The following is a 27,105-nucleotide window of genomic DNA, read 5'->3' as shown; positions in this document are numbered from 1 at the left end:
CATGAAACGTAAATGGAGGGGCAAGGAATTCAAGGATTGTCTTTGGAATTGTGCAACATGTACCACCATACCACAATTCAACAGTGCCATGGAAGAACTAAAGAAACTTAACAGTGAAGCATATGACTGGCTTAATTCTATTCCATCTAAGCACTGGTCCAAATCCCACTTCTCAGGTATATAATATTATGTTGATAAGTGTATAATTTTTAAATATAATCTAATACAGTTATGTTATATCAGGGAGGGCACATTGTGATGCTTTGTTGAATAATATGTGTGAGAGTTTGAATAGCAAGATAGTGAAGGGTCGTGATAAGCCAATTATCAGTTGCTTGGAGTTTATTAGGGAGTATATCATGAGGAAAATTGTCATGGTTCAAAAAGAAATTGACAAAGCTAATGGCCCATTAACTCCTACAGCCACTAAGACCCTTCAAAAAACTAAAGAAAGGGCAGTACAGTGTAGGGCAGTGTTATGTGGCAATGGGAAGTACTAGGTTACAAGTGAAGGTACTAATCAGTATGTGGTTAATATGGAACAACAAACTTGTTCATGAAACAGGTGGGAACTGACAGGCATACCCTGCAAACATAATATAGCAGCTATATGGGATATGAGGCTCAACAATGAAAATGTTGGAATACCTGAGACATGGGTTCACCCAACATATTGGCTCAAGACTTGAAAAGAAATGTATGTCTTCAAAGTTGAACCTATTAATGGGAAAAAAGCACATGTCCTACCAAGTTGATACCACCAAAGTATCGTGTCCCTATTGGCAGACCAAAAAAAAAAAAGAAGAAGATCTGCAACAGAAGATGATGGAGTGTCCACAAAATGGAAATCTGTAACATGCACAAAATGTGGAAATGTGGGACATAATGGAAGGACCTGCAAGGGACAATCACAGACTGGGAATGGAACAGGAGAAGGTGCAGCAGGGAATACAACAGGAGAAGGTGCAGCAAGTTGCAATGTAGGAGTTAACAAGAGTGTAGCAGGTAGCAGTGGTGGTGTAAATAAAGGAGTTGGGAAGAAGGGAAAAAGCCCCATGCTTTGAGAATTTGTAGTTTGGTATCATGATCATGAAGGATAACTATGTTTTTATTAGGCATTTATTGCCATATTACTTTGTTGTTATGTTTTGTATTTTGATACTTTGTTGCTATCTAGGATAACTATATGTATGACATAACACTATGTTGCTATTTTGGATGTCCGTTTATGTTAATGGTAAATGGTTATCTTAGATATTTTAAGTTTTGTCCTTTTTTATTGTTATATTGGATGCTACATGTATTGAATGGTATATTGCATATGTTGCAAATACCACATTTTCATTAAATTTGAACACCAACTGATAACACCACATTATGATTACACAACATATTGTAACTGTAATTGAAGGTTTTTTCATAATACAAATAACAATACAAAATACACATAACAAAATACTAACAACTTCATTACTAAACCTACACTTTATATATAAGGACTGAAACAAAAAAAAACCCAGCTAATAACTAGGTAAAACTTCAATTTGCGATTTTGCTCTTCAAGTTTCATCCTAAACGCCATACAATCACAGTCCTGATCATAATCATTCACCCATCCTATGAACTTGCATAATGGTCCCTGAACCAATTAAAATAGATGAAGAATTAGGGCAAAATTAGAGAAGATGAAGAACAAAATTAAAATCATTAACCTTACATTTACTGTACAAGCATAGTAGAGTTTCCCAGGGTTTCTTTTGCTATAAGATGTGCGAATCACTGCCGTGGCTCCACAATTGCATTTAATATCGATCATTGTTATCTATTTGGAAGAAATCGATCGAACGAGGGGAGGAGACGAAGGAGAGGATAGCAGAGGAAAAGAGGGTTGTAGTGTTTTATAAGATTTTAAGGTGCAACGGCATTAAGAATGGACACAAACCCTGAAAAGACGAAAATGCCCTGCGTGCAAGGCACGTGGGTAGCTTAAACGGAAGCATTTAGCGGTTAACGTGCATAGGGACTAACCGTGCAAGATAAATAACAACGAGGGACTGCCCAAGTTAAATTTTGGAAATAGGGACTAAACACGCTTTCTGGCATGTACACGAGGGACCAACGGTGTAATTTACCCTTTTAAGAAACAAAATAACTTTTCATTGCATACATATGCTACACTGATAAATAAATGAAAAAATTATGTTAGTTTTAGGCTTTTAGCACATATTAAACGGACAAGGAAAATAAAAGGTTGCATTGGTTGTATCTGAAATTATTTTTAAAAAAAAAAAAACAGATGGTTTTTATTGAGTGGAATAGAATATAATAATTAAAATTAAAATGTTTTTGTGTAAGATCCCTAAAAATGAAATAATATTGTTTACTAGTTTATTATACATTTGATCCTTCATCGGAATTGAACCCCTAGATTCGAACCCTAATAACTTGCAAAACCCAAAATAATACAAAACCGTCGTTGTTGAACTTCAGGGTAACTGTCATAGTTATCTTCAGGTGTTCGATGATTCACATGCCATTGTAATAATCGCTTGCCTGCCTCCTGTAATTCGTTATTCGCGATCAGTTTGTGCATAGAAACCAGGTATATGTTCCTTTTAAATCTCAAATCCATTACCTTACATAAAACTAAATTCCTTTCGCTGCAAGATATGTCGATGTCTTACTTACAGTCTCTTCCTTCTCCTTCTGTTAGTATGAAGCTCCAGATCAGTTTTTTCTTATCCTTTTTTACAGGTAATTGATGAATTAGTAGTTATTTACTCGTCTCTGTAAGAATTAAGAAACAAAGTGTTGAATGTACATCAGTTTTGTTCTTTTTTTGAATGACAACTTCGTTTTCTTGTTTCATTTCCAGCTTTCCTCTATCAAACAGGCATCGTTGGTTCTGTGGTTGTACCTGCAACCAGTTGCTATGCTCTTGACAATTCTAGCCACATTCATGATTTTGTATCCTCCTCAAGTGACTGCAATTTGGAATTAAATTCTGTATTACTTGGTGACAAAAAAGTTTGTTTTCTCTAACATATTATACAGAGTAGCTGGTTTGGACACCCTATTGAGTATGATGGAGTGGTAATTTCCTTTAGTACATATTGATCTTGATCCCATTCTAGTTGTTCTAATTTGCGATAGTTTCTTTTGTACATATTGATCTTGATTTCATTGTATTTAGGGTACTGATTATGCAATTCGATTCTGTAAAGATGTGGAAACAAGATCACAACCGGTGACTCATCATACTTTCTTTAATGATTAAAATGTATTATACTTATTATCAGCATGATGGCAAAATTGTAAATGTGTGAGCTTACTGCAGGGGTATGTTGCTTTTGGCAGATTTGATGACTTCAATTATTTTGTTGCTGGTTCAGGACGTTATGATTTTGTTCAAGTAAGCTGAATTTGAGATTCTTTATATCTCATTCATGAAAATTTGTTCTTCAATATGTTTGATTAATAATAGTTGTTTTTATGCATTAGGAATTTTATAATGGTGACCTTCAACACTGTGAAGCAAGTCTTGACAAAAGGGGGCGTACAGCTCAAGTAAACATCATATGTGGTGATTGCCCAAATGGGCGTTGCAAAGGTATGTGAGTTTTTTTGGATCTTTTTTTATTTTTCTCTGAATATAAAGCTTTTTAAATGTTCCAAAGATATTTGCATGTTTTTTTATTAAAAAATTGTACCCAATTCTCAGGTGGACTTGAATGTGTATGCAATGTGACACTTGAGTCAGATTGCAGGTTTTCTCTAGCAAAACTTGTGTTTTTCATTGGCACTGATTTTTTCAATTCTACATGCTAATAATTTTTTTTTTTGAAATTATTTCTAATATTTGAATGCAGAATTATTGTTGAACTTGCAATTCCATGTGAGAAACCAGGTTTACGAGTGTTTGAAGGATTCACAGTGGGTTTTCATTCAAGATCATGGGAAATTGTAAGATATTATATTATATTTTAATATTTTATAAATCATCTGTAATTTGAAATTATGTTGGAAAATTACTGTTTTACCCTTGACTCACTGCTTAACTCCTCATAGGTTTACAATGGCATGACTCAAATCGGTTACGAAAAGGCTTATAAGGATTACAGGTGTGAGAAGAAGATGTACTTCCATTTTTTGGTTCTTAAATTAATGTTTTTCTAGAAAATTACTATTTTACCCTTTGTTTATTTTATTGCAGGTTTGATACAGACCAGAGTTATGTATCACTCTATATGACAGCAATTGCATCCCTTTCACATTTAGTAAAAAAACCATCCATAAAGGTATATATACTCATATCTACCCACTTTCTTTTGTTTCCATTGATTGGATTCTATTTTAATTTAATTTTTTAATTGTTTGTAAATTTTAAGGTTTCTCCAGAAACCGGTTTGGAGGTTACTTTGTCTGGTTCAGGGGCAACCGGGACTCCACCTACAACTTTGTCTCCAACATTGTTGAACATCGATTGGAGATGTACAATTATTTTATATATCTATTATTCTATATATCATCATGACTCGATTTTTTTTTAAATTTATAAAATTTCAGGTGAAAAAACCAGTGAGAATCCATATGAGGTTCATATAACTATCCCAGTGGAGGGTTATGATTCCATTCAGTTTACTCTTACAAAAATGTGCGGTAATACTCAATTTCTTATCTTCCTTCTGTTTGACCAAAGTGTTTGACTATTAATAAAAAATGTCTAAAATGCCCCTCAATATGAAAAATAATGGCATCATCTGATGCATGATTTTTCATAACATTGCAGAATCTAAGCAAAATAAAGGAGGGGATTCTACTAAAGGATGGGCTCTATTTGGAATTTTTTCCTGCGTGTATGTTAATTTAATTATCTCTATTTACAGAGCCTTTAATAAATTGCATATTTCAAAGGGTAAATTACTTTTTTAGTTTTATTAATGCAAAACACATTGTAAATGGAGCAGATTCGTTGTCATTTCAATACTATTCTGCTGTGGTGGCTTTGTTTACAAGACTCGAGTACAAAAACAGGTAGGATATATCATATGTGTCTAATTTCGTCTTTTATAAAAATATAAACATTATTTTGTTTATTTTTCTGATGAAAATTTATAAACTTTTGTTGATAAATGCAGCATGGGATTGATGCGTTGCCGGGCATGACAATTTTATCTGCATGTTTGGAGACTGTAAGTGAATATTTTTATACATAAAAAAAAAAGTTTTATAATTTTTGACACAAAATAAAATTCAAAAATCAGGTGAGTGGTGTTGGAGGGGGGTCAGGGTCAGGGTACCTACGGGTGGATGATCCTAATGATGTTTTTACAAGTCAAGCTTCATGGACACGTGAGCCTACTGAAGTGGCTTCAGGATCTTCAAGAACAAGTGAGAGAAAATATGGGACGTAATTACCCTTTTGGCCTATTCATGGTGATATACAATGGAAGGCATTTCTTTTTCCTATTTTGCCCTCCAACCAGATTCTAGTGTTCCCCACGAGAGTACAACCATTGAATCCACGTGTTTCTTGACTGTATTTGTTGTGACAAAATTACATTTATATTGTTTGGGAATAATCCTATGTGGGATCCTGTTCATGGAGTTTGAACTTATAGAGTTATAGTGCTTTATGTTGTTTACATATCAAAGAAGCAACCAGGTTTGTTGAGATTGTATTCTTTCTTAGTTTATAAAAAATTGGTTTGATTAGAAAAAAAAATTAACAAAGAGAAACTAAATACAAAAATGTGGTTTCAAGTTGGGTTAATGACTTATAAATTATAAGAATAATAAACTTTATCACGTGGCACATATTTAGTCATTTATATATTTTTTACACGTTTAATTTTTTTTTTCGCACACATGATAATTAACCTTGATTTTTTGTACACAAATAACTATTAAACTTTTTTCTTTATTCAAAGATGACCATTAGACTAGACGTTATTAAACTTTTTTCTTTATTCAAAGATGACCATTAGACTAGATGTTCATATGTGTACAAAAAAAAATAATAAAATAAAATAAAATAAAAACTTAAAGTAACAAAATGTGTACAATTTCTTTTTAATGGTCATGTGTACAAAAAAAACTTAAATATATGAATACAAACAAACTTAAATGAAGATAAAGTTTATTAGTCTTATAAGTCATTAACCATTTCAAGTTAGAACATAAACCGAAGACAAAGATGAAAAGATGTGGTTCCGGTGTAGATGTTGGTTTTCGGTTCCAAACTGGTCTACCAACCCCATTTAATCATTTTCAGCCCACTAAGTCATTTTGGCCTTACCGATTTGGTCCTGTGGAATCAGAATTGCTAGAACCGAGAACAATATTAAGCTATTTGATGTAATCGAAAACCGTACCATATAATGTAGGATCGGTCTGTTTTGGTTTGGTCTAGCTGGTCCATTTACTCATCCCCAAGTAAATTTATTGATAACTGGATTGAAAATATAAAATTACATAAAAATACATTTAAAGTTATAATTATAAAAGAGTTTACACCAAATTTGTCAAAAAAAATTATCTCAAATATCTATAAAAATCAATTTATATATTTATTACATCAAGAAGTAGTCGATCTTTAAAATTGTAGTTAATTATTCTCTTATTTTTCTTCATATGTATTTTTTTAAACGACCTTTTTATGATTTATACCTTTTTTTTAAATTACGTTTTTGACAAAAAGAAATTTACAAAAAATAATTACTACTAGTTTATATTTACAAATTTGTAAATCGAATATATAAAAAAAAATGATTTTTACATGTTTATAATCTTACAATCTTAAAAATAAATATATAAAGTAATTTAGAAAATGAATTTGAAAACAAAATACTAATTTGTACAAATTAAAAATCTTTAAGTTATAAAAACCGAATATGTAAAACGGCATTGTGAATAATGGCAAAATTGATTCAAAAAGTTGTAAAAAAACTAAGATCATGTTTGATAGTTTCTGTCTGGAAAAGTAATGTCTGGGAAAGTTTTCTGACTGGGAAAGAAACCATGTTGTTTGATTGTACATCTGATTGATTGTGTTGAATGATGAAAAAAAGTAATAATTCAATAAAAAATAAATTTAAAAAAATTAATAATCCAATAAAGAAAGAAAGAGGCGGGGTTTGGTGTATAATTGTCTTTCCAGCCCATTCAGCCAGAAAGATATGATTTTGGGGCTTTCTGGGAAAGACATATCTTACCGGGAAAGACCCCTTCTTTTGTGCAAATCAAACAGTCTTTCCGGTCCATTCAGCCAGAAATATCTGTTTGGATCTGGAAAGATGCGTATCAAACGGGGCCTAAGTTTTATTAAAACATAAAATTATAAAAAAAAATTGAAAATTTTGAACATATTATAAAAATTATTAATAAATTATATAACAATTTTTCTTTAAAAAACTACATTACAATAAACTCAAAAAACAAATTAACTTATAAATGTCATACATAAATATTACGCGGGATGTTGATGGTTCAACCGTTCAAGTTTCATTTGAGATATAGTGATATTAGGAGTAAAATAGAAGCGTGTTTGACACAACTTTTGAAAGCTTCTAACAGTGTTTAACAAAAAAAAATCTTTTATAATTTTGCAAATTGATTTATTTTTTTTTTAAATCAAATGGCATGTTTTAGATAAGTCGGTTTATATAATTTTAGATGTTTTAAAAATATCCAACTATATGTAAATAAAAACTATAAAGGTCTTTAAAAAAATAATAACAAACAAGAGATCAAAAAGTAACCAGAGACCCCCTGCTTTTTATCAGAAATACAAAGTGCCCCTATAACTTTTATATTCCCTAAAACCTCCTGCTGGTGCAAATCTTGAAAACCTATCGCCGTCGGACTGTAAAATCTTGTCTAAAACCCTGCATTCCTGGTTTTTCATTTTTGCCATCAATATTTTCCATGATCACGCAAGAATAAGGCTATTAACATGAAGAAATACTGCTACCAACGACTTTCCCAATCCCTCTCACGTCACCAATTTCGTTTATTAGGGTTTCGAAGCTCCATTTTGATTGAATCTCAACCCCCACAATGTACCAATTTGCATACCATCCGAGGATTCTGCGCTTCTCCACAACAATCAAATTCAAACCCTTCAACGCCGTCCAGTCGCGTCTCGGACATCGTTAACGAGCTAATGAATTTAACGTTGCTCGAATCCGCAGACTTGACTGAGGTTATGAGGAAGAAAATGGGTATAAATGAGATGCCGGTAATGGCGGTGATGATGCCCGGCATGGGGCTGAAGACCGGAATGAAAGGAGGCGCCGGCGGTGCGGTGAAAGGTGGGGAAGAGAAGGCGGCGGAGAAGACAGCGTTTGATTTGAAACTTGAAGGTGGATTTGATGCTGGGTCGAAGATTAAGATCATTAAGGAAGTGAGAACATTTACTGATCTGGGTTTGAAGGAGGCTAAAGAATTAGTGGAGAAAGCTCCTACCTTGTTGAAGAAAGGAGTACCAAAAGAGGAAGCTGAGAAGATTATTGAGAAAATGAAGGCAATTGGGGCTAAAGTCATTATGGAATGAGGTAATTGTATTTGAAATCCTTTAGAGTATCAGATTAATTAGTTGATATCCTGTTCTTTCATATGTATGATCTTGAACTGATGTTTAAGATATCAGAAGTGTTTTTGAACCTTTGAGTTAAACTTCCATTTTGAAGATACTAATCCTGAATTAAATGTTAAGTTGCAACTCGTTTATTTGATTTTGAATCACATGAACATATGGTTTTTCATGTTTTAGATCAGAGTTATTTTCAATTTATGTACTTTATTTCTGTACACGCTGTTTAGTTCAATACTACTGGTTTAATTTCATTTTGGTTGAATGGAGTCGACTCATGATGTACATGTACTTATATTTGACATAGCTAAAATCGACTTCCCCATAACATTTACTTTAATTTGGTTTACACAAATAATGTAAAATGGCCATTAGCAAAGGATTAGTTTCTTGATACATTAAGCCATGCATTAAGCCAGGTTTTAGAGGAAAAAAGAAGAATGGCAAATTGGCAAAGGATCAGTGTCTTGATACGTTAAGCCAGGTTTTTGTCTTAACTCATTATGTCATTGTGTCCAGATTAAGTCAAAAAGAAACAACCATGTATAGCTGAATCCAGATTAAATGCTTAACCCACTAAGCCACTTAAGTTAAAAAGAAACAGCCCCTTAATCCGATAAGTTATATATGAGTGCATCTTTTTGAATTTATGCAGAAAGAACAATTTAATAGAATTTTTTTGGAAATATGAGACTTTCCCCATAAAATACCAACCTTTTACAAACTTTCCCTGATTTTATTTTTTCCTTCCATTTTCCCAAGTGTGCCATTATTTTCTCAAATATTATTAATAATCCTTTATCCAAACAACACTTTATCCAGATAGCACTTAATAGGGAAAAAAGAGCAGGTTTCTCAAATGCTACTATCTATATCTATATGTTGATAACTAGCAATCATTCTTTACTTTTTTTTTTTTTTTTTTTTTTTTCTTTTTTTTTTTTTTCGCATGAGTAACAAGAAATCATAATCTTTTGCCCTTTTCTCATATTCAGGTAACTTTGGAGATCTTGGCAGAGTTTCTTAACCTCATACGCATACTTATGTTCTTTGTAGAAGTGTTCATTCATATTTCTATGCCAAAAAAGCAACCATTTAAGCTTTTAAGTTTTGGTACACTGGTATCATAGGAACTGAAGCTTTTTAGAAGATCATTTACCTTCTCTTTTTAATATTTTTCATCACAAAATAATTGTAACAGAGAGTTGTGATCCAGATTTTGAACAATTTGTGCATCATCATCGCATGTGCTAGTAAAATAGTCTTCATTTCTCACCTGGAAAAAACAATCCCGATTGATCTCCTCAAGCTTGTTTTTGTGTTTTTATTTAATAAAATTTGTTTTAAGTAAAATATCATGCAAAACATGAAAACAAGTTGTATATTACATTTTTTACATAAATAAAATCAAATGAAATTTAAGTGATGAAACCTCCAAGTACAAAATTTGAAGAGTTGGTCCAAAAACGATCAAAAGAGGTAAGTATGTAATAATATAACACAAAATAACAATTTTTTCAACATATTTTTATCACAATGACCAAATATATTTTGCAAAATTGTTTTTTCTTGTATCATAATTTTTCCAGAAATAACCCGAAACCAATTTTACTATACAGAATTTTATTTACATATCAAAAAAATATTGAATTATATCATTTGCTAAATAAACACGAGTTAGCAAAATATTATGTTTTGGGTTTGTTTGATATGTTTTTTATTGGGTCTCTTATTAAGAGAGTGGGTTTAGATCAATAATATTATGACAATTTGATACTACTATAACATATGATGTACCTCTTGCTAGCATGAGACAAGCTTTGACTCAATTAACCATTATCAAAAAACCTTAAAATGTTATTTTAGGAATCAATGGAATTCTATTATAAATATATAATTATTTTAAGATAAATATTTACTATAAATATAAAAATCGTTTCGTTTTACACAGTTTTCTCATTTTTTTTTTATCAACTCAAATTTGAAATTCCATTACCAAAAGTGGATCCGTATAGACGGGATCTTGTATGCTCTTCAAACAAACAGGTCGGTGTAACATTACGTACTGTCATTTCTTCTCCCTCCATAAACACCTAAAGTTGCATACTACTAACGCTAACTGTCGTCGGCAAAACTAAATTATGACTCAGTCGACGGATTGGCGATGGGAGAACGCCACCGCGGGATCCGTTGCCGGTCTTGCTACCGTCACGTTTTCTCATCCGCTCGATGTTGTCCGGACTAGATTCCAAGGTGCGTAAATGTTGATTTACTCAGATTGATCGTGTCTAGTTTCATACTCTAATAACAAATTTATTCTCTATATATATTTTCGTTGATTTCATTCGATTTAACAGTTAATGATGGTCGGAACCCTAACCTTCCGACCTACAAGCACACTCCTCATGCTCTCTTCACCATTGGTCGATCAGAGGTGCGTTTATTCAACACTATTCGTTGTTGCTAAATTTCAATTTCTCCTGTTCATGCAACGGGCGTTTTATAGCTCATTTATTGTAAACTTACAACTAGGAAAGGAATTTGATAATTCTATTGCGTTCTTGTTTCGTGCATATGGTGATTTGATACAATTTAGTGTTTCAAAAGCGAACTTAATGATTTTTAATTATTGTTGGTCTCAGTTCCAGATACAGATTAAAGCAATATGAAGGAAGCATGATGTATGATTGGTACGATAGGGTTTGGTTTTTACATACTACTTTGTATGAAAGTCCATTCTCTAATCTCTAGTGCCGATGACCCCATAGCTAACATGATTATTTCTCATGTTAATAAGCATTTATACAGATCGAGTCAACCCCGGCTTAACTTCTAATTTAATTTAATTTGGTACTAACAGATCAAGTACCATAAGCAGTGTTCTACATCCAACTCCATTGATTTTTTTATTAGTATTATCAAGATATGCTTAACTACTCACGTCTGGAATCATTTAACTCAACATAAAATCTCCTACCAATATAAACATCTCGTTATGTTGCCCTGTTGAGTATTTATGCTGCTGTAATTACTGAATTGAATTACTCCTATAACTAGATATGATATTGATTATTGACATATTGTATTCATCATTCCAACTAGAATTTTATTACATATCCCATGACACCTTTGGAAGTTGTTCACATGTTCTGTTTAATGTTGTCTTTTATGCTAGTAATTATATGGTTACCATTTTTTCAGGGTCTCAGAGGGCTTTATTCTGGCTTTTGCCCTGCAGTGCTAGGCTCAACTATTTCATGGGGTCTATACTTCTTTTTGTAAGTGAAGTATTGAGCCCTGCAGTACTTAAGCTATACTTAATTATTCTATTGAAGGTTTTATAATAGGGCACCATAGTGCATACGTTTCCATGCTTAGAGAGTTGTATTAGTTTCTCTTTTATTGAATATTGTTGAACCTGAGGGTATTTTAGAATCATGCATATCCAACTTCTTGACCTATATACCCTTTTGTTGAATAGCTATAACAGAGCCAAACAAAGGTACCTGAAAAATCAACAGGAAACAACCGTTCATATTCATCTTGCATCAGCTGCAGAAGCTGGAGGATTGGTGAGTTTCTTTCACTTTTTTTTTTTTTTTTTTTTTGGTTTATTATATCATTTCATAGATCTAATATGTAGGTTGTTATTAATATTATTGTTACTTTTTCAGGTATGTCTTTTCACGAATCCTATCTGGCTTGTGAAAACACGATTACAACTTCAAACTCCTCAAAACACCCGCGCATATACTGGCTTAGCTGGTATGTTCAATTCCCATTCTTCCATTCCTTTTTTAATAACTAAAAAGACAAAATTACCCTCACTGTGTTTCTTGTTGTTTCCTTGTTTAGATGCTTTGAAAACAATACTGAAAGATGAAGGATGGAGGGCGTTGTACAAAGGGCTTTTACCGGGTCTTTTTCTGGTTAGATTTGGTACTGTTATCTCTGTTGTTCAAATAAAATGTTAGACTAGAACATAATTGTTGGTTTTGAATATTAGAAAATAATATTATTATTAAAAAAAAAAAAAATACAGGTGACGCATGGTGCTATTCAGTTTACAGCATATGAGGAGCTTCGTAAGCTTTTGGTTGATCGAAGGGATAAACAAATGGCCTCCATTACTACTGCTGCTGATTTATTAGCAAGTTTTCGTAAGAAATTGCGCGACTTTAGGGATAAACAAAGAGGCTTGAGTTCTTACACTCCCGAGTCATTGGTAATTTCATAATTCATGATATTATTATTTAATTTAGGTGATTTATTAGTAAATTTTGATAATAATGATAATAATTTTGTGACAGACGACAGTTGATTACGCAGTTTTAGGAGCTTCCTCGAAACTGGCTGCCAGCCTGGCGACATATCCGTTTCAGGTCATTCGTTCTCGCTTGCAGGTAGGTTTTATAGCATCATTAAATTTTGAATTTTGAAGCGAAATATAGCAATGAAGTTTTTATTTATTTATTTACAAATGATTTTGACTTTTTGCAGCAACGGCCCATGGATGGGGTTCCAAGATACATGGACAGCTGGCATGCCGTGAAGGAAACTGCCCGGTCAGTTTTATCTTTATCCTTTTCCTTTTTTGAAAAATCTTAATTTTATAAATTAATTATGGGTGGGTTGCTGCAGGTTAGAAGGCGTAAGAGGTTTTTACAGAGGGATAACAGCAAACCTTTTGAAAAACCTGCCTGCAGCTTCCATAACTTTCATTGTGTATGAAAACGTTCTGCATGTTCTAAAACTTGCAAAGACAACAAGCGAAAGGGCAAACAACTGACTGACACACATGTATTTCTTTTATGGTACCACTTTTGGGATAAAAACAACAATTCATTCAATGCGCTTACTTTCTTCATCATTTTTTTTTTTTAGTTTTCAAGGAATGTATATGTAGGAACATGTAATTGGATATCGCTGTTATTGTCTGTCAAGAACAAACTTCCTTTTGAATCATTCATTCATTATAAGCATTCAGATATAAGGAAGGGGGCAAGCAACCTAACTAGTCTTCCAATCTCATCACACCCACGTGTGTGTGTATTCGAAATAAGCAAACCCAAAGCCCAACTTTTATGAAATGTTAGTAAAAATGTACCATAAAGCTGAAATTTCGTTACTCAACCCAACATAACACTTGTGTATAAATTATAATCAAAGTTAAAAGACTATCTATTAACAAACTAAATCTGATCTGTTGTTCCCACAAATAAACGATGCAGTATTTCTCATGGTATAGATTGACAAAATGTGTATAATGAAAGCATCCTTTAAAACAGGTTTGATCAATTACATAATAACAGCCAGCCCAGAGCCAGAAGAAGAAGATTTTCTTTCTGACCGAGTAAAAAAAACAAGAAATGTGACACCTGGCTTCATTTACAGGCATTAATATAATTACCACTTTACAGCTACATCCATGACATTAAGATTTCATTAAACTTTATCATCATGAAACCACCATCTTGTTTCTTTAGGAGATCTACCATTTCTACAGTTTCTAACATACCGATCATTATCTTCTGGTCTTTCCTGCATCCATACATAGGTTAAGTGTTTGTGTTATCAGTTATCACTAAAACACAATACAAAATGTTTGTTTTATTATCTATGTTGGAAGAAAAGAAAACGAACCTTGACTGTTGAACTTGAAAGCATGGAGAGAATACTGATACAGACAGAGCTAACAGTCATGGCTGGTGACCATGAGTCATATAAAATATCTACAAAACAATTCAACATTACAAGCAGTTAGAAAATATTAACAAAAATGGCATCATGGACATGAATAATAATTACTTACCTAAACAAATATGGCCATTGCTATAGATGTGTGGGTGTAAAGGAGCTGGATGCAAAAATATCACCTGTATCCTTCCACCAAACAAACCATAACATAAGCTTAAGCTAAGCTAAGGAAGTAAAACACATAATTTACTTAATAAATTCAGATTTCAGACACTGACCTGAGGTGCTTCCATAGGATAATTCTCAGGAAAATCAACTTGGAGTTGATACTTTTCATCAGCATAAATTGTCCCCTGAGCTCCATACACTTCAATCACCCACCTTTAAACAAGAAATACCAAATATCTTTATAAAAACTTTTCATGTTGAATGTTTAAATAGTTACAAAATAGTTGGTTGTGTCGATTCGTTCTAAGAGGGATTTTAGGTTTTTCAGATATAGTTATTTGAAAACAATAACTCTCACATATCATATGTTGAAAAAACATGATTTTTCTTTGATGGAACACATCACATGGGTTTTCACCAACTTTGGACACAATTACATATGGCCATTTTTTGTCCATTTATGTAGTTGATTCATCATTATCATTGCAAGAAAGTTAGATTTTCCATCGTTTTGGTTCACCAAGAGTCCTACTTTTGTCAAACTGAAAGGAAGTTCAAACCATTTCCATATTCTCAGAGGTTGCAATATGACCAAGGAAGTAATAGACTGGAGGAATAACATTGATTGTAGGTAATTATTAATGGTAGGTAATTTCACATTAAAAGATCATACAATTTCCTTAAATCAAAGTTGTTAACAAATTTCATGGAGAATTGTAAGAAGAAAATCATTACTAGACAGCGGATATGTGGATAATTTTAACATGGTCGTGGAACCCTGAATCAAAACTTACAGTTATATCCCCTTTTATTAGTATACCACGAGGAAATAATATCGGAAATCACACTTTGGGATAGATAAACCTTAGAAAATAATTGAAATGAAAAGTTAATAACCTCTGAAGATTGTCGGTGACTTTGTGTATAAATCCAGAAGGAGGATTGACCTGCCACTCTACCAGCTCCTTTTGAAGTCTATTGCTAGCTATTTTGCTCAAAACCTAATCAATCAACATCAAATTTTAGTCAAATTGACAACTGATCGCAATTATACTTCAATTTTCAGGAGACGAAGTCAGTGGAACGCGTAATTAAGATACGTCTCTGTTGAGAGATGGAGAGAACACCTTGCGAGAAGAAGTGGAAGAGCCGGTCATGACCGTGGTGAACGGCAGAGCGAGCCACAAAGTCGGTGGTGATGCCGGAGAGAGAGAGAGAGAGAGATTGACTTTTGTATGTGTGAGGGTGGTGATGCGGTGTTGTGAGTTTTGAGTTGTGACAGATACATGGATGGCTGGCTGGCTGCTCAATTTTATTTACGAGTAATTACATAAATAGTCCCTCAGGTTGCTGGTATATTTCAATTTGTGGTGTTTGAATTGTTTATTTTACATTATTGGTTTTTAAGAATATACAAATCTAATAGAACTTTAGTGTTATGAAAACATGTAAAAAATAAGGTAAAAATGTCATTTTCTTTTATGAATTCAAACCTCCAAATACACTTTTAACCATATATATATATATATATATATATATATATATATATATATATATATATATATATATATAGTTTTACTTCACATTCCTCATAGTTTATTACTACAAATGTATCACTTTCAACCAACAAATATATATATATATATATATATATATATATATATATATATATATATATATATAGAGAGAGAGAGAGAGAGAGAGAGAGTTTTACTTCACATTCCTCATAGTTTATTACTACAAATGTATCACTTTCAACCAACAAAAGTTCAAAATCACCATTAATGGGAATGGGTTCAAACCCAAAATCAAAGTAAATGTATGCATCTTTGATCAGGGTCAGTCCATTGGTTTTTCATGCCCAGAGCAATGTTAATTAAAAATGACCCTATATATGTACAATATAATTCAAGAAACACATACTATATAATATTATTAAACATAGTGCACTACATTATTTATTTATTATTTTCTTATCAATAACAACTACAACTATGTTTTCTTGAAAACATTAAACAATTTCATTGTTCTGGACAATGTAATTCAAGATTTCTATTTTGCTAATTGCTAACCATTAATTTCATCATATCCAATCTCATTACTCATTAGAATTGGAACTTCCATGGGGTCTGATACATCAACATAACCTGCAATTGAACACAACAAAGAACATTGTTAATACAAAATCTATAAAACTAAGTGCTACCATAAGTAACATATCTCATATGCTAATTACACCATAAAAACTAGTCTAGCAATACTCAAATATCCTAAATCAAGATTCATTATCTCTATTCAATCCAATTTTCCTTTTCTGGTGTGTAATTAGCTGTTTATACTTCTTTTTTCCAAAATCATAAAACCTTGAACAATTTGAAGCAACTACTCTTAAAATCAAGACAAATACTAATATTGAAAGAACAATAATTCAAATGGTGAAATATTACTCAAAAAGGTGATGTACCTGCATCATGGGGTGACCAACTTTTTTTTATGATGTTTTTAAAATGCATGTTACAACTTGCCATATCACAATTTCCATCTACAATGATATGTAGCTTTCTCATCAAATGTTGAGGAGTATACTTGAAAAAGAAATAGTTTTTATCAAAAAGTTGAATGATGAACACAACTCAAAAAATAACTAAAAATTAAAATAGAAATTGTATTCAAGCTAGTCTAACACAAAATCAATAATCAAGAAAAAAAGGAATATTGCATCAACAACAAATAGAGTACAAAAGAAACAATTGTGAATCAATATTTAACATCGATATCTACAAATATGTAAATTTACTCCAAACCTAAACTTTGAAATACCCCAATGCCTCAATGGTCCTCATCCTTGAGTTATCAGAGATACAAATAATTTAATCTCAAATTGGAAACCAAATATGGGGTATTTACAATTTCACGAAGCTAATCACTAAACAAAATCAGAAATCATGAAGCCATATCTGAATCAGAATTTACAAAGACTCAAAAAATTAAGTAAGCACACATCATAAAATTTTAGAACCAGAAATGGGAAACCAAAGTCTGATAAACTGATAAATAAATTGATTTCTTTTACCAGTGTCGGCTTACTGCACCACATTCAAGATTTCAATGTTTCAAACGACTGGGAGAATCTGATTGCGTGAGTGTCCGTCTTCTCATTTTCTAAATTGGTCGTGAAGTCTCCTCGTCTTCTGAAAATTTTGCCGCCTTCAAGATGCATGTGCGCACACCCTGTTGCGATGCCCTCATCCTTGATGGCTTGATGTGATACCTGTTGGTGGACTTGGACCTTTATTTGTATTAAAATTTGGGCCAAATGAGTTTTTAGACTTATAAGAGATGGACTAAAACTGATGCTCCCGTTGAGTTGATGCCCTGGACAGTGGCCCAGCTCGCCCTGCCCTTGGGGCGGCCCTGTCTTTAATGTTAAGTGCACCCACCAACTACTACCTCCTTGTACTTATGAGTTATGACCATTTAAATCATTTTGGTTTACGTTTCCTTTTTATAAACTTTGTAATCGTTTTTTCAACAAGAATAAAAATAATTATTTCAGGTAATACTATGAGTTTTTCTGTATTTCATTAAGCAAATAAAAAACCTACCTAGAAAACATCAAAAACAAATTTTTAAAAGGTCAAAAATAATGAAGTAGCTTTTTGGTGATAAAGTGTGACATAATAATAACTATCATTAATTTGATGAAAATTAATAACTTCAAAATCATCTTGAATCAGTATCTTCATGCCCTCTTACCTTCTCTAAGTCTACCACACAAAACTTACACAAACAATATGAACTATTTTATATTTATTGAATATGAAGTAATTTACAAAAGAGTTGTTGTTAATTAAAATTAAAAAGTAGTACCACAATTAACAAGATTGATATTAGGAGGATGAATTCAGGATAGGAGTGATTGTGGGATAACTTTGTAAGGATTCAGTATCCCATTAGGATCCAACATCTTCTTCATAGAAGCCATCAGCTCTACCTACAAATTACATAACAAATTATCATATCATAGTCTTTAGACAACATTTATAAAAGTAATAAATACACTTAGTGAAATTAATATTTACAAAACCAGACTTACAGTTGCAGTTGACTTGCTATAGTAAATCTTTTCAGCTTTCATAAGACCTAATCCATGTTCAGCACTTATACTCCCACGTTGCTTTGATGTCCATTCATACACAAATGGTTCAATTTCTCCCAAAATCTGTAAATTTTTTTATTGTAACAATTACAACAAAATATAATTTTATATTTTAAAAAAATCAAAATCACAAATCTTACAGCATCATCATACTGTGGAGCCGAGACATTCAAATGAAGGTTTCCATCTCCAAGGTGACCATATCCCACTACATTTGCTTTACCACCTATTTTTCTTTTTAAAACCAAATTCAGCAAATCATAACAAATTCACATCATTTTCATCATTTTTTTTTTTTTTGAGTTTTACCTAAACGTATCCTCATTTCTTCAACAAGATCATACATTTTCTCAACAGGAATTGATAAATCATATTTATATACAGCTCCAGCTTTCTGCAATGCTTCTGGAATTCCCTCACGAATTTGCCAAAAGGATGATGCCTGATTCAAATCCTGTGCTATGGCTCCATCACTTACTAAACCACTTTCCATTGCATCCACAAGAAAACCCTCAACCTTCTCTCTACAAAAATCAGATAATTATTTTATTATATATATAAATATATAAATAGGTAAAGTAAAATAGAAAAAACGTTACTTGTCATTAGATTCATTGCTGCCAGTTGTCTCGATAAGAACATAGAAGTTGTAAATTGAAGATGGTAATGGATTTCGGACACTGTCTAAATGATCAAGAACAAGATTCATTGCTTGTGCATCAAGAAACTCAAATGCAGATAATATTTCACCAAGTCGTCTTTTAGCTTGGAATAGAAGTTTCTAATACAAACAAAAAAAAAAGAATATAAGATTTTTTTTTTTTTTAAGAGAATAAAAAGAAAAACAATGTTTTACCTGGCAACTGATATAATCTTGACAAGCAAGGAAAGCAATGTTTACAGAAGACAGCTTTGGAGGTGTTAATATGGAAACTTTTGTTATAATACCCAAAGACCCTTCACTTCCTGAAAATACATATACATACATGAGTAATAAATCAGCTAAATATTTTAATATATATTTATAAAATAAAAGTTGATTTTTATGTCATACCGATAAATAAATGCTTTAGGTCATAGCCAGTGTTGTCTTTTCGCAAAGTCCCAAGCATATCAATCACATTACCATTCGCCAAAACAACTTCAAGACCTGAAATTATTATTTTTTTTAATTATATAAATGTTTAATTCCAAAAATTTAAATACTTGAATAAAATAAAATGAGAAAAAAAAAGGCTTACCAAGAACAGTTCCATGAAGAGATCCATAACGTACAAGGCGTAAGCCACCAGCATTAGTTGAAACATTTCCACCAATCTGGCAGCTTCCTTTTGCACCTAAATCTAATGGCATAATAAATCTGAAACAAAAATTAAATTAAATATGTTTACATAAATATTATAATTTTTAACAATATTATAAATTTTAAAACACTATTACCCTTGTTTGTCTAGGAAAGACATTAGATTTTCCAGTATGCATCCTGCTTCACATACCAGTACACCACTCACCTGCAAAATTGTACAACTTTAGTATATATTGATATTAATAAAAATGACCAAAAAGTCCTTTGGATTAGTAATATAAGAAGACTGACCTCCCTACCTCGTCAAAGGAAATGATATTATTCATGCGCCGAGTATTTATAATGACCTGAAATTGATACAGTAAATCAAAAACTAGAACAAAAGTAAACAATAAATTTAAGATGAAGGGATAGTAGCGTAGTGTTGGTGTTAGTGTTAGTGTTACCTCATCAAATACAGGAACACTTCCTCCAACAAGACCTGTGTTTCCACCTTGAGGAACAACTGCCAAACATCTGGAATTGCAATACTTAAGAATTTGAGATAACTGCATGAAAACACACCCACAGTGATTACTATATGGGATTAAAACCAGCATAAGAAACAACTTTGGAAAGAGGAAAGATAATACAAACCTGATCAGTGTTCTCAGGTAGGAGCATAAGCTTACTTGAGCCTTTGTATTTATGCATCCAATCTGTGTTTGCTGTTTGTAGTTCTTCTTCGTCCTGAATTACGTTTTTCACCCCTAATTTGTTTTCAAAATAGATGATATCATCATGATTTATGGTTGAAAACAAGGGGTTTCGTTGAATTATGGTGGACGTTGCTGAACCAAAAGTTCTGTGCTGGATTCCAGACATATTCTGTATGTGAATTAGGGAGGATTTCTGAAGATCCCATGGAAAACGTGCAAGAAAATTCTTGAGAGGCGCAGTGCCACAATGATGCATAAAACCTGTGGAATTAGTGTCAGATAATTCGCACTTTACCCTTTTCATTTGGACTTTCATTATCCCGGTTACTAACTCATCAAGAAATATTACAAACAATAAACAACAGTTGTGATGTATGACCTAAAAAGAGAATGTAAAACATTATTTCATGTCAATTGCGAAGTGAATTGGGATAATTATAAGCATAGGACATGAAAAAGAGGGGCGCATAACTATAACTCTACAAGTGTAACTGTAGAGCGATACCTTACCTCGTGAACTTGAAGACGATCGGTGAAGTTCACCGAAATTAGAGACCAATCGGCGATTATCCAGAAATCTTTTAGAGGTGTGCTTCTTTTGGTTGAGTAGACGATAAGAAGCAGAAGCAGTAGCAGCAGCCATCCGCTTCTCCATTTTTGATTTTGCAGTCGCTTGCCCCACCGGAACTCTAGAGCTTCAAAGTTTGAATGTTTATTGGTTTTGTGAATGATGGATAAGCACTCCCTGTATAAAATCTTAGGGTAAATTACACGGATGGTCCCTGTGGTTTGGGGTAATCTGCGCATTTAGTCCCTAACAATTTTTTTTAACTCGGAGGGTCCCTTAAACTGTAATTTGTTGCGTATTTGGTCCCTGCTAATCATAAAAATACACTTTTACCCTTATGATTTTATTTTCAGATTTATTTATTATTTATATGTTATTTAAATAGAGTAATTTAATAATAAAAAAATTCATCCGGTCCCACCATACAAACCCATTCCTTTACTTCTCTCTCTCTGTCTCTGTCTCTGTCTCTCTCTCTCTCTCTCTCTCTCTCTCTCGTTTGAATATGGTTCATTGTCGACTGCTTCCTTCTTCCCACCTCCATTTCACCATTGAGTAATATACCTTTCTCCTCCTCTCCACTGTACACATGCTTCATCGTCTCCCCGACCCTAGAATTACCCCCTTTGTGCCCTAAATATTTTTGCAAAATGTGATTCACGACGATGACCCGACCAAGTCGACTGTCGCTTGCCCCATCGTCCCTATTGCCCTCTCTCTTAGTCGGAGCACCTCCTTTTCCGACGTTCCGTTTCACAGGAAATCGGTGCTTTATACCGCCACTGGTCTCCGTCATCAAGCATCTGCCTCCGGCCTCAGCGACCTCCGTGATTTAAGACATTCGATCATTTCCTCTTATACAAACAAATAAATCTATTTCTTCCATACATCCATCGACGAAAAAATCAATTTCTCTATAACTGATTTACACGTGAACACTGGGTAAGAGTCGAGTTCACAGATCTACATAACTGATCAAAGTAACTTTGGAGTTATATAGGAGAAGAAAATTGTAGGTAAGAGACATCTTTTTTACATTAGAGTGATTTGGAGTCAAAGATGAAATGGAGAAGATGAAGTTAGGGGGTTGGTGGTGACAGGGCGGCAGAGGAGGGGAATGGGGGAAAGGATGACCTTTGACCTTCGTTGGATCGCCAGAAACCTTTGAACCATCACCATCTTTTTCACCTTCATGTTTTATCAGCAAAACCAAAATGGGGGTTAAGGAGGCCGGAGGTTTCAGGTCCGGTGCTGGTGTTGGTGGTGGAGGATACCATTCTCATTTTTGCTGCTGCGATGTTCTTGCAGATAGAAAGCGAAAGAGATATCAGAGGGAAAGGGAAGAAGATTTGGTGGGTAGGACCCACACATATTAGTCAATTTCTTTTTAGTAAGTTAATAATAAAAAATAATTAAAATAATAGGTAAGAGTATATTGGTCATTTTAAGTCGTTTAGGGACCAACGGCGCAACAAAATCAAACTACAAGGACGGTCCGAGTTAAAAAAAGTTGTTAGGGACCAAACACGCAGATTACCATAAACCATAGGGACCATCCGTGTAATTTACCCAAAATCTTATGTCAATTTCATAAGAGAAATTAAATATCATCCTGCTTTACTTATTTAATAAATAATTAAATAAATAAATACCACATGTCACAATTTCACATGGGTAGAGGATAAGAAGGAATAAAATATAGAGAATATTTAATTTCTCATTTCATAACGGTAAATCTACCCCAAACTTTTTGGTTACATGTTTTCGTATGGATTATTTAAAGGGGAAAATGATACAAATGCCCTCTGAACTTTCTACGGTTTACCCGTTGAGTCTCTAAAGTTTTGTCGGACTTTATGGGTCCCTAAACTAGGATACGATCTGCTCTTTTAGTCTCTGTCAACTTGTAATAGTCGGTTCAGTGACCTTTTAGACCAAAAAAACTCACATTGTGCCCCTATAAAGCCAAAAAAATAAGTTCGGGGATCAATTCGTACCAAAAAAACTCTTCTTTTCTTCTAAAGCCGATTCACACTCAATTCGTACTCTCCTGAACCAACTGTTCATCAACATTTTATTCGGCCATTACAGCCACCATAACTCACCTTAATCACCATCGAATCAATATCACAACAGCTCAATCCAAACACCCTTATTCCTCCCCTTTGTCACCATTGGAGCACCCATAACCCACAACTGCTCATCAACCTTAATCACCATCGAATCAATAAGCCACCATTGGAGCACCCATAACCCACAAAAACCACCAGTCAGCCACTATAACCAATCACCTGCAAATTGAAGACAAAAAAGATTAACTCTCGTTTTCTCTGTGAACCTCATCAAACCCACACATCCTTCTCAACCTCGCATCCATCAAACCTACAACTCGGAGGGAGAAGAGAGGTAGCTTGTGCGATTTTGAACAGAGAAGAAGGAAGGATGGGGTCAATTCCTTGAAGAGCTGAAATCGAATCAAAGAAAATAGTGGATGGGGGTTGTGATCGAGAATCGATTAGAATGGGAAGAGGGTTGTGATCTTCGGTGAGTGTGTGTGACGATTGAAGGTGAAGACGGAAAGAAGAGCAACGATCTATTTCTTGGGATGATACGAATTGAGTGTGGATCGGCTTTAGAAGAAAATGAGAGTTTTTTTTTGTACGAATTGATCCCCGAACTTACTTTTTTGGCTTTATAGGAGCACAATGTGAGTTTTTTTTGTGTAAAAGGTCATTGTCGCATGGTGAACCGGCTATTACAGGTTGACAGTGACCAATAGAGCAAGTCATATCCTAGTTTAGAGACCCATAAATCCCGACAAAAACTTTAGAGAGGTAAACCCTAGAATGTTCGTAGGGTATTTGTGCCATTTCCCCAAAAAAGTTGCATTTATAATCCAGACGATTGACTTGTTGTATTGTTGCATTTATAATCCAGACGATTGACTTGTTGTATTGTTGGTCCCTGTTTCCTTGTTTTATTGCAATTTGGTCCTTCGGGCTAACAATTTGTTACCTCGTCATGTTAACCCTCTTCATGTGTTATGAGGGTAAGCTTGTCTTTTCAACATTTAATTTCTCTTTTCAGTTTAAAATCATTTACGAATGGATAATTGGCGACTTTTCATTTTTTTGACTATTAACTAGAAAGGTTACCCCCGCTACGCGGGGGTCAGAAGCTTTCAATGTTGTTTGCGAATCGATAAATATGACAGACGTAGAAAGTGCAAAGATGAAAAGCCCGAACTTTGCCCCGGACCGTTTTTTTCATGTTTTTATGAAAAAATGTAAAAGTTTTGACTGCAAGGAACAAAAGTGTCAAAATAGCTAAAGAATTAAAGGGGTAGGAATTAACAACTTTTTAGAAAATGGATCAAAGTTGTCAAACCGTTAAAGTTTTGTGGCCAAACTTTAAAGATTAAAAGGTTCCTAAAAAGTGTAAAAATATTGATTGTAAGGACGAAAAGTGTCAAAATGGTTAAAGAATGAAGAGCAAAGTTGCTAAAAAACATCCAGTTTTTATGAAAAAATGTAAAAGTTTTGACTGCAAGGACCAGAAGTGTCAAAATGGCTAAAGAATTAAAGGGGTAGGAATTTGCAACTTTTTAGAAAAGGGATCAAAGTTGTCAAACCGTTAAAGTTTTGTGGCCAAACTTTAAATATTAAAAGGGTCCTAAAAAGTGTAAAAATATTGGTTGCAAGGACCAAAAGTGTCAAAATGGTTAAAGAATGAGGAGCAAAGTTGTCAAAAAACATCCAAATTTATTATTCCTAACTTTGAAGCCCAATAATAATACAGGGACCAATTCTGCCAAAAAAATGACAAGTTTACTATTTATTTTCTTCATCACTTTAATATATACTAGAAAGGTTACCCCCGCTACGCGGGGGCCAGAAGCTTTCAATGTTGTTTCCGAATTGATAAATATGATAGACATAGAAAGTGCAAGGATGAAAAGTCCGGGCTTTGCCCCGGACAAAAAATGTAAAAGTTTTGACTGCAAGGACCAAAAGTGTGAAAATGGCTAAAGAATTAAAGGGGTAGAAATTAGCAACTTTTTAGAAAAGGGATCAAAGTTGTCAAACCGTTAAAGTTTTGTGGCCAAACTTTAAATATTAAAAGATTCCAAAAAAGTGTAAAAATATTGATTGCAAGGACCAAAAATGTCAAAATGGGTAAAGAATAATGAGCAAAGTTGTCAAAAAACATCCAAATTTAGTATTCCTAACTTCCAACAATAATATAGGGACCAATTCTGCCAAAAAAATGGGAAGTTGAATGGAACACAAACAAAAGAACATGAATAAATTAATTAAAAAAGTACAGGGACCGAATATGTAAATCAAGGGGCCAAAGCTGGACAAAGTATGCCAACTTTACTATTCCTTTCTTCCACAACTTTAATATATATATAATAATATATAATAATTATATAATATGACTAAATACTAATAATATGTAATAAAATGCGAGGTTTATGAAAAATTCAAACCAAAGTGAAAGGTTGTTTGTGAACAAAAGCATAAAGGTGAAGGGTCAATCTTGTAAGTAGAAATACTAATAATATATAATAAAAGACGAGAGTTATGAAAAATTCAAACCAAAGTTAAAGGGTTGTTTGTGAACAAAAACATAAATGTGAATGGTCAATGTTGTAAGTAGTGGAGGACCGAGACCAAAAATATGCCACTTTACTGTTAACATTTTTCACAATCTTAATATATATATATAATAATGACATGTGTTAACATAACGGAACAACCACGAATTAAATAGAATTGATCCTCACATGGAAAATCTGAAACAGAAAGCACATTTTCAAAATACAAATAACACATATTCAAAATGATACATTTCATGGGAGGGACATCCGTCTAAAATGATTTTTTTTTGTTTACTATTTGATATACCAAACAAAGAAACATATGGATTTTGTTTTGAAGTCAAAATGATAAAAAGTAGTATTACCGACTCTAAAACATAAATAATATTTTTGAAATATGATTCATAAATCACAAAACTTAACAAAAACGAACGATATAAGGGTACGCAAATGTCATATGTCATTGAAGAAATGATAATATTCACATTTTAGATCTAGGTGTTGAAAAAGAATTTTTATTTTTTTCAAGTATTTTTTTCAGATGTAGGTGTAGAGAATTTTTATTTTTTTCAAGTATTTTTTCGAATGAAAGAGGATTACATATTATATATATCTAAAATCCAAATTAACTTATTTCAGGCATCATAGTCATTTTGAAAAATATAAAAAACTAGATTATTGACTATACTTATAATAATCATATGGTCATTTTTTTCCTTTTTATAGAATAATTAGAGGATTGTTTTGTTAGACAGATCATTCGGGTCTTAACATGATTCAGTAAAAATGTTTGGATGTGATAGTCCTAACTACAATATGGGCATCGTGGACTATTTCAATCATACACTCTTTGTAATTGAAAATAATAATAATAATAATAATAATAATAATAATAATAATAATAATAATAATAATAATAATAATAATAACTGACGTTTTATTTTATAAGATTGTGACACAATCTTATTCAAGATTTGTAATAGAAGTACCAAGTTTAAAATTAATTGGATCTGAAGGACACAAAACATGATCCTAGCTATTGCTTTGATAATTGTTATTTTAGTAGTTCATAGCTAGTTTTTAATATAAACGAAATATGAAATGCATCTTGTGTTCATATCACTAATCCGTAAACTATATAAATATTTTTTTAATATTATTTATCACTAAAAGTAATATTCATTACCATAAAGTGTGAAATTTAAGATGTTACGTATAAAATTATCAATGCATATAGGTACAAAGAATATATTCAATAGTTTACAATAATTCAAGTGAATTTTGGTGTCATAAATACATAATACCTACAAACT

At 32.8% G+C, this 27,105-nt stretch overlaps 4 protein-coding genes and 1 pseudogene across 8 annotated transcripts; 3 read left to right on the top strand and 2 right to left on the bottom strand.

The window, feature by feature from the left end:
- The first annotated feature begins 2,398 nt into the window (after positions 1 to 2,398).
- LOC145160153 (G-protein coupled receptor) lies at positions 2,399 to 5,674 on the top strand. Of its 3 annotated transcripts, XM_079079262.1 has the most exons (17): positions 2,399 to 2,602; positions 2,714 to 2,754; positions 2,876 to 2,967; positions 3,055 to 3,093; positions 3,194 to 3,247; positions 3,338 to 3,412; positions 3,502 to 3,610; positions 3,722 to 3,767; positions 3,870 to 3,963; positions 4,069 to 4,121; positions 4,214 to 4,298; positions 4,389 to 4,491; positions 4,567 to 4,659; positions 4,790 to 4,856; positions 4,968 to 5,034; positions 5,139 to 5,192; positions 5,265 to 5,674. In XM_079079262.1, exons 2-17 carry the CDS (start codon positions 2,715 to 2,717, stop codon positions 5,412 to 5,414), a joined length of 1,221 nt encoding a protein of 406 aa, XP_078935388.1. In that variant the 5' UTR covers positions 2,399 to 2,602; position 2,714; the 3' UTR covers positions 5,415 to 5,674. The 3 variants fall into 3 exon arrangements, with proteins under 3 accessions (XP_078935388.1, XP_078935390.1, XP_078935389.1); XM_079079264.1 differs by lacking the exons at positions 2,399 to 2,602; positions 2,714 to 2,754; positions 2,876 to 2,967 and having other exon boundaries at positions 3,358 to 3,412; XM_079079263.1 differs by lacking the exons at positions 2,399 to 2,602; positions 2,714 to 2,754; positions 2,876 to 2,967; positions 3,055 to 3,093; positions 3,194 to 3,247 and adding an exon at positions 3,255 to 3,280 and having other exon boundaries at positions 3,358 to 3,412.
- A 2,132-nt stretch (positions 5,675 to 7,806) lies between these two features.
- LOC145160152 (uncharacterized) lies at positions 7,807 to 9,765 on the top strand (annotated as a pseudogene). Its single transcript, XR_013738036.1, has 2 exons — positions 7,807 to 8,555; positions 9,589 to 9,765. The product of XR_013738036.1 is annotated as an uncharacterized LOC145160152 (transcript).
- Positions 9,766 to 10,567: 802 nt separating this feature from the next.
- On the top strand, positions 10,568 to 13,602 carry LOC145160150 (folate transporter 1, chloroplastic-like). Its single transcript, XM_079079260.1, has 10 exons — positions 10,568 to 10,846; positions 10,951 to 11,027; positions 11,795 to 11,871; positions 12,075 to 12,165; positions 12,268 to 12,358; positions 12,449 to 12,522; positions 12,636 to 12,818; positions 12,904 to 12,996; positions 13,094 to 13,158; positions 13,235 to 13,602. Exons 1-10 carry the CDS (start codon positions 10,735 to 10,737, stop codon positions 13,380 to 13,382), a joined length of 1,011 nt encoding a protein of 336 aa, XP_078935386.1. The 5' UTR covers positions 10,568 to 10,734; the 3' UTR covers positions 13,383 to 13,602.
- Positions 13,603 to 13,855: 253 nt separating this feature from the next.
- LOC145160151 (putative ubiquitin-conjugating enzyme E2 16) lies at positions 13,856 to 15,748 on the bottom strand. The gene is made up of 6 exons (XM_079079261.1): positions 15,586 to 15,748; positions 15,356 to 15,459; positions 14,569 to 14,671; positions 14,406 to 14,469; positions 14,237 to 14,325; positions 13,856 to 14,134 (listed from the first exon to the last, which is right to left on the bottom strand). Exons 1-6 carry the CDS (start codon positions 15,613 to 15,615, stop codon positions 14,039 to 14,041), a joined length of 486 nt encoding a protein of 161 aa, XP_078935387.1. The 5' UTR covers positions 15,616 to 15,748; the 3' UTR covers positions 13,856 to 14,038.
- A 2,491-nt stretch (positions 15,749 to 18,239) lies between these two features.
- On the bottom strand, positions 18,240 to 21,332 carry D2HGDH (FAD-linked oxidases family protein). Of its 2 annotated transcripts, XM_079079259.1 has the most exons (13): positions 21,132 to 21,332; positions 20,560 to 20,882; positions 20,370 to 20,471; positions 20,223 to 20,270; positions 20,058 to 20,128; positions 19,859 to 19,977; positions 19,672 to 19,767; positions 19,474 to 19,583; positions 19,217 to 19,398; positions 18,927 to 19,141; positions 18,758 to 18,843; positions 18,555 to 18,680; positions 18,240 to 18,452 (listed from the first exon to the last, which is right to left on the bottom strand). In XM_079079259.1, exons 1-13 carry the CDS (start codon positions 21,274 to 21,276, stop codon positions 18,363 to 18,365), a joined length of 1,713 nt encoding a protein of 570 aa, XP_078935385.1. In that variant the 5' UTR covers positions 21,277 to 21,332; the 3' UTR covers positions 18,240 to 18,362. The 2 variants fall into 2 exon arrangements, 1 of the variants encoding a protein (XP_078935385.1); XR_013738034.1 differs by lacking the exon at positions 18,240 to 18,452 and having other exon boundaries at positions 18,623 to 18,680; positions 18,758 to 18,851.
- Between the last annotated feature and the right edge of the window lie 5,773 nt (positions 21,333 to 27,105).

This window comes from Lactuca virosa, chromosome 2 (genome assembly GCF_052849685.1).
Source record: "Lactuca virosa cultivar CGN04683 chromosome 2, Lactuca_virosa_CGN04683_v6, whole genome shotgun sequence".
Classification (NCBI taxonomy): domain Eukaryota; kingdom Viridiplantae; phylum Streptophyta; class Magnoliopsida; order Asterales; family Asteraceae; genus Lactuca; species Lactuca virosa.
This window is presented reverse-complemented; position numbering and strand designations above follow the sequence as displayed.

Excerpts from the sequence above, each read along its gene's own strand:
- LOC145160153 (XM_079079262.1), top strand. The coding sequence starts at position 2,715 with ATGAAGCTCCAGATCAGTTTTTTCTTATCCTTTTTTACAG. Across the intron at positions 2,968-3,054 it reads CTAGCCACATTCATGATTTT|AGTAGCTGGTTTGGACACCC; the intron begins GTATCCTCCTCA and ends CATATTATACAG. Across the intron at positions 3,768-3,869 it reads ACACTTGAGTCAGATTGCAG|AATTATTGTTGAACTTGCAA; the intron begins GTTTTCTCTAGC and ends ATTTGAATGCAG.
- D2HGDH (XM_079079259.1), bottom strand. The coding sequence starts at position 21,276 with ATGGAGAAGCGGATGGCTGCTGCTACTGCTTCTGCTTCTTATCGTCTA. Across the intron at positions 19,978-20,057 it reads TCTTTCCTAGACAAACAAGG|ATTTATTATGCCATTAGATT; the intron begins GTAATAGTGTTT and ends TTTTTGTTTCAG. Across the intron at positions 18,453-18,554 it reads ATAGCAAGTCAACTGCAACT|GTAGAGCTGATGGCTTCTAT; the intron begins GTAAGTCTGGTT and ends TGTAATTTGTAG.
- LOC145160151 (XM_079079261.1), bottom strand. The coding sequence starts at position 15,615 with ATGACCGGCTCTTCCACTTCTTCTCGCAAG. Across the intron at positions 14,470-14,568 it reads ATCCTATGGAAGCACCTCAG|GTGATATTTTTGCATCCAGC; the intron begins GTCAGTGTCTGA and ends GGAAGGATACAG. Across the intron at positions 14,135-14,236 it reads TTTCAAGTTCAACAGTCAAG|GAAAGACCAGAAGATAATGA; the intron begins GTTCGTTTTCTT and ends GTATGGATGCAG.
- LOC145160150 (XM_079079260.1), top strand. The coding sequence starts at position 10,735 with ATGACTCAGTCGACGGATTGGCGATGGGAGAACGCCACCGCGGGATCC. Across the intron at positions 11,028-11,794 it reads TCACCATTGGTCGATCAGAG|GGTCTCAGAGGGCTTTATTC; the intron begins GTGCGTTTATTC and ends CCATTTTTTCAG. Across the intron at positions 11,872-12,074 it reads TGGGGTCTATACTTCTTTTT|CTATAACAGAGCCAAACAAA; the intron begins GTAAGTGAAGTA and ends TTTGTTGAATAG.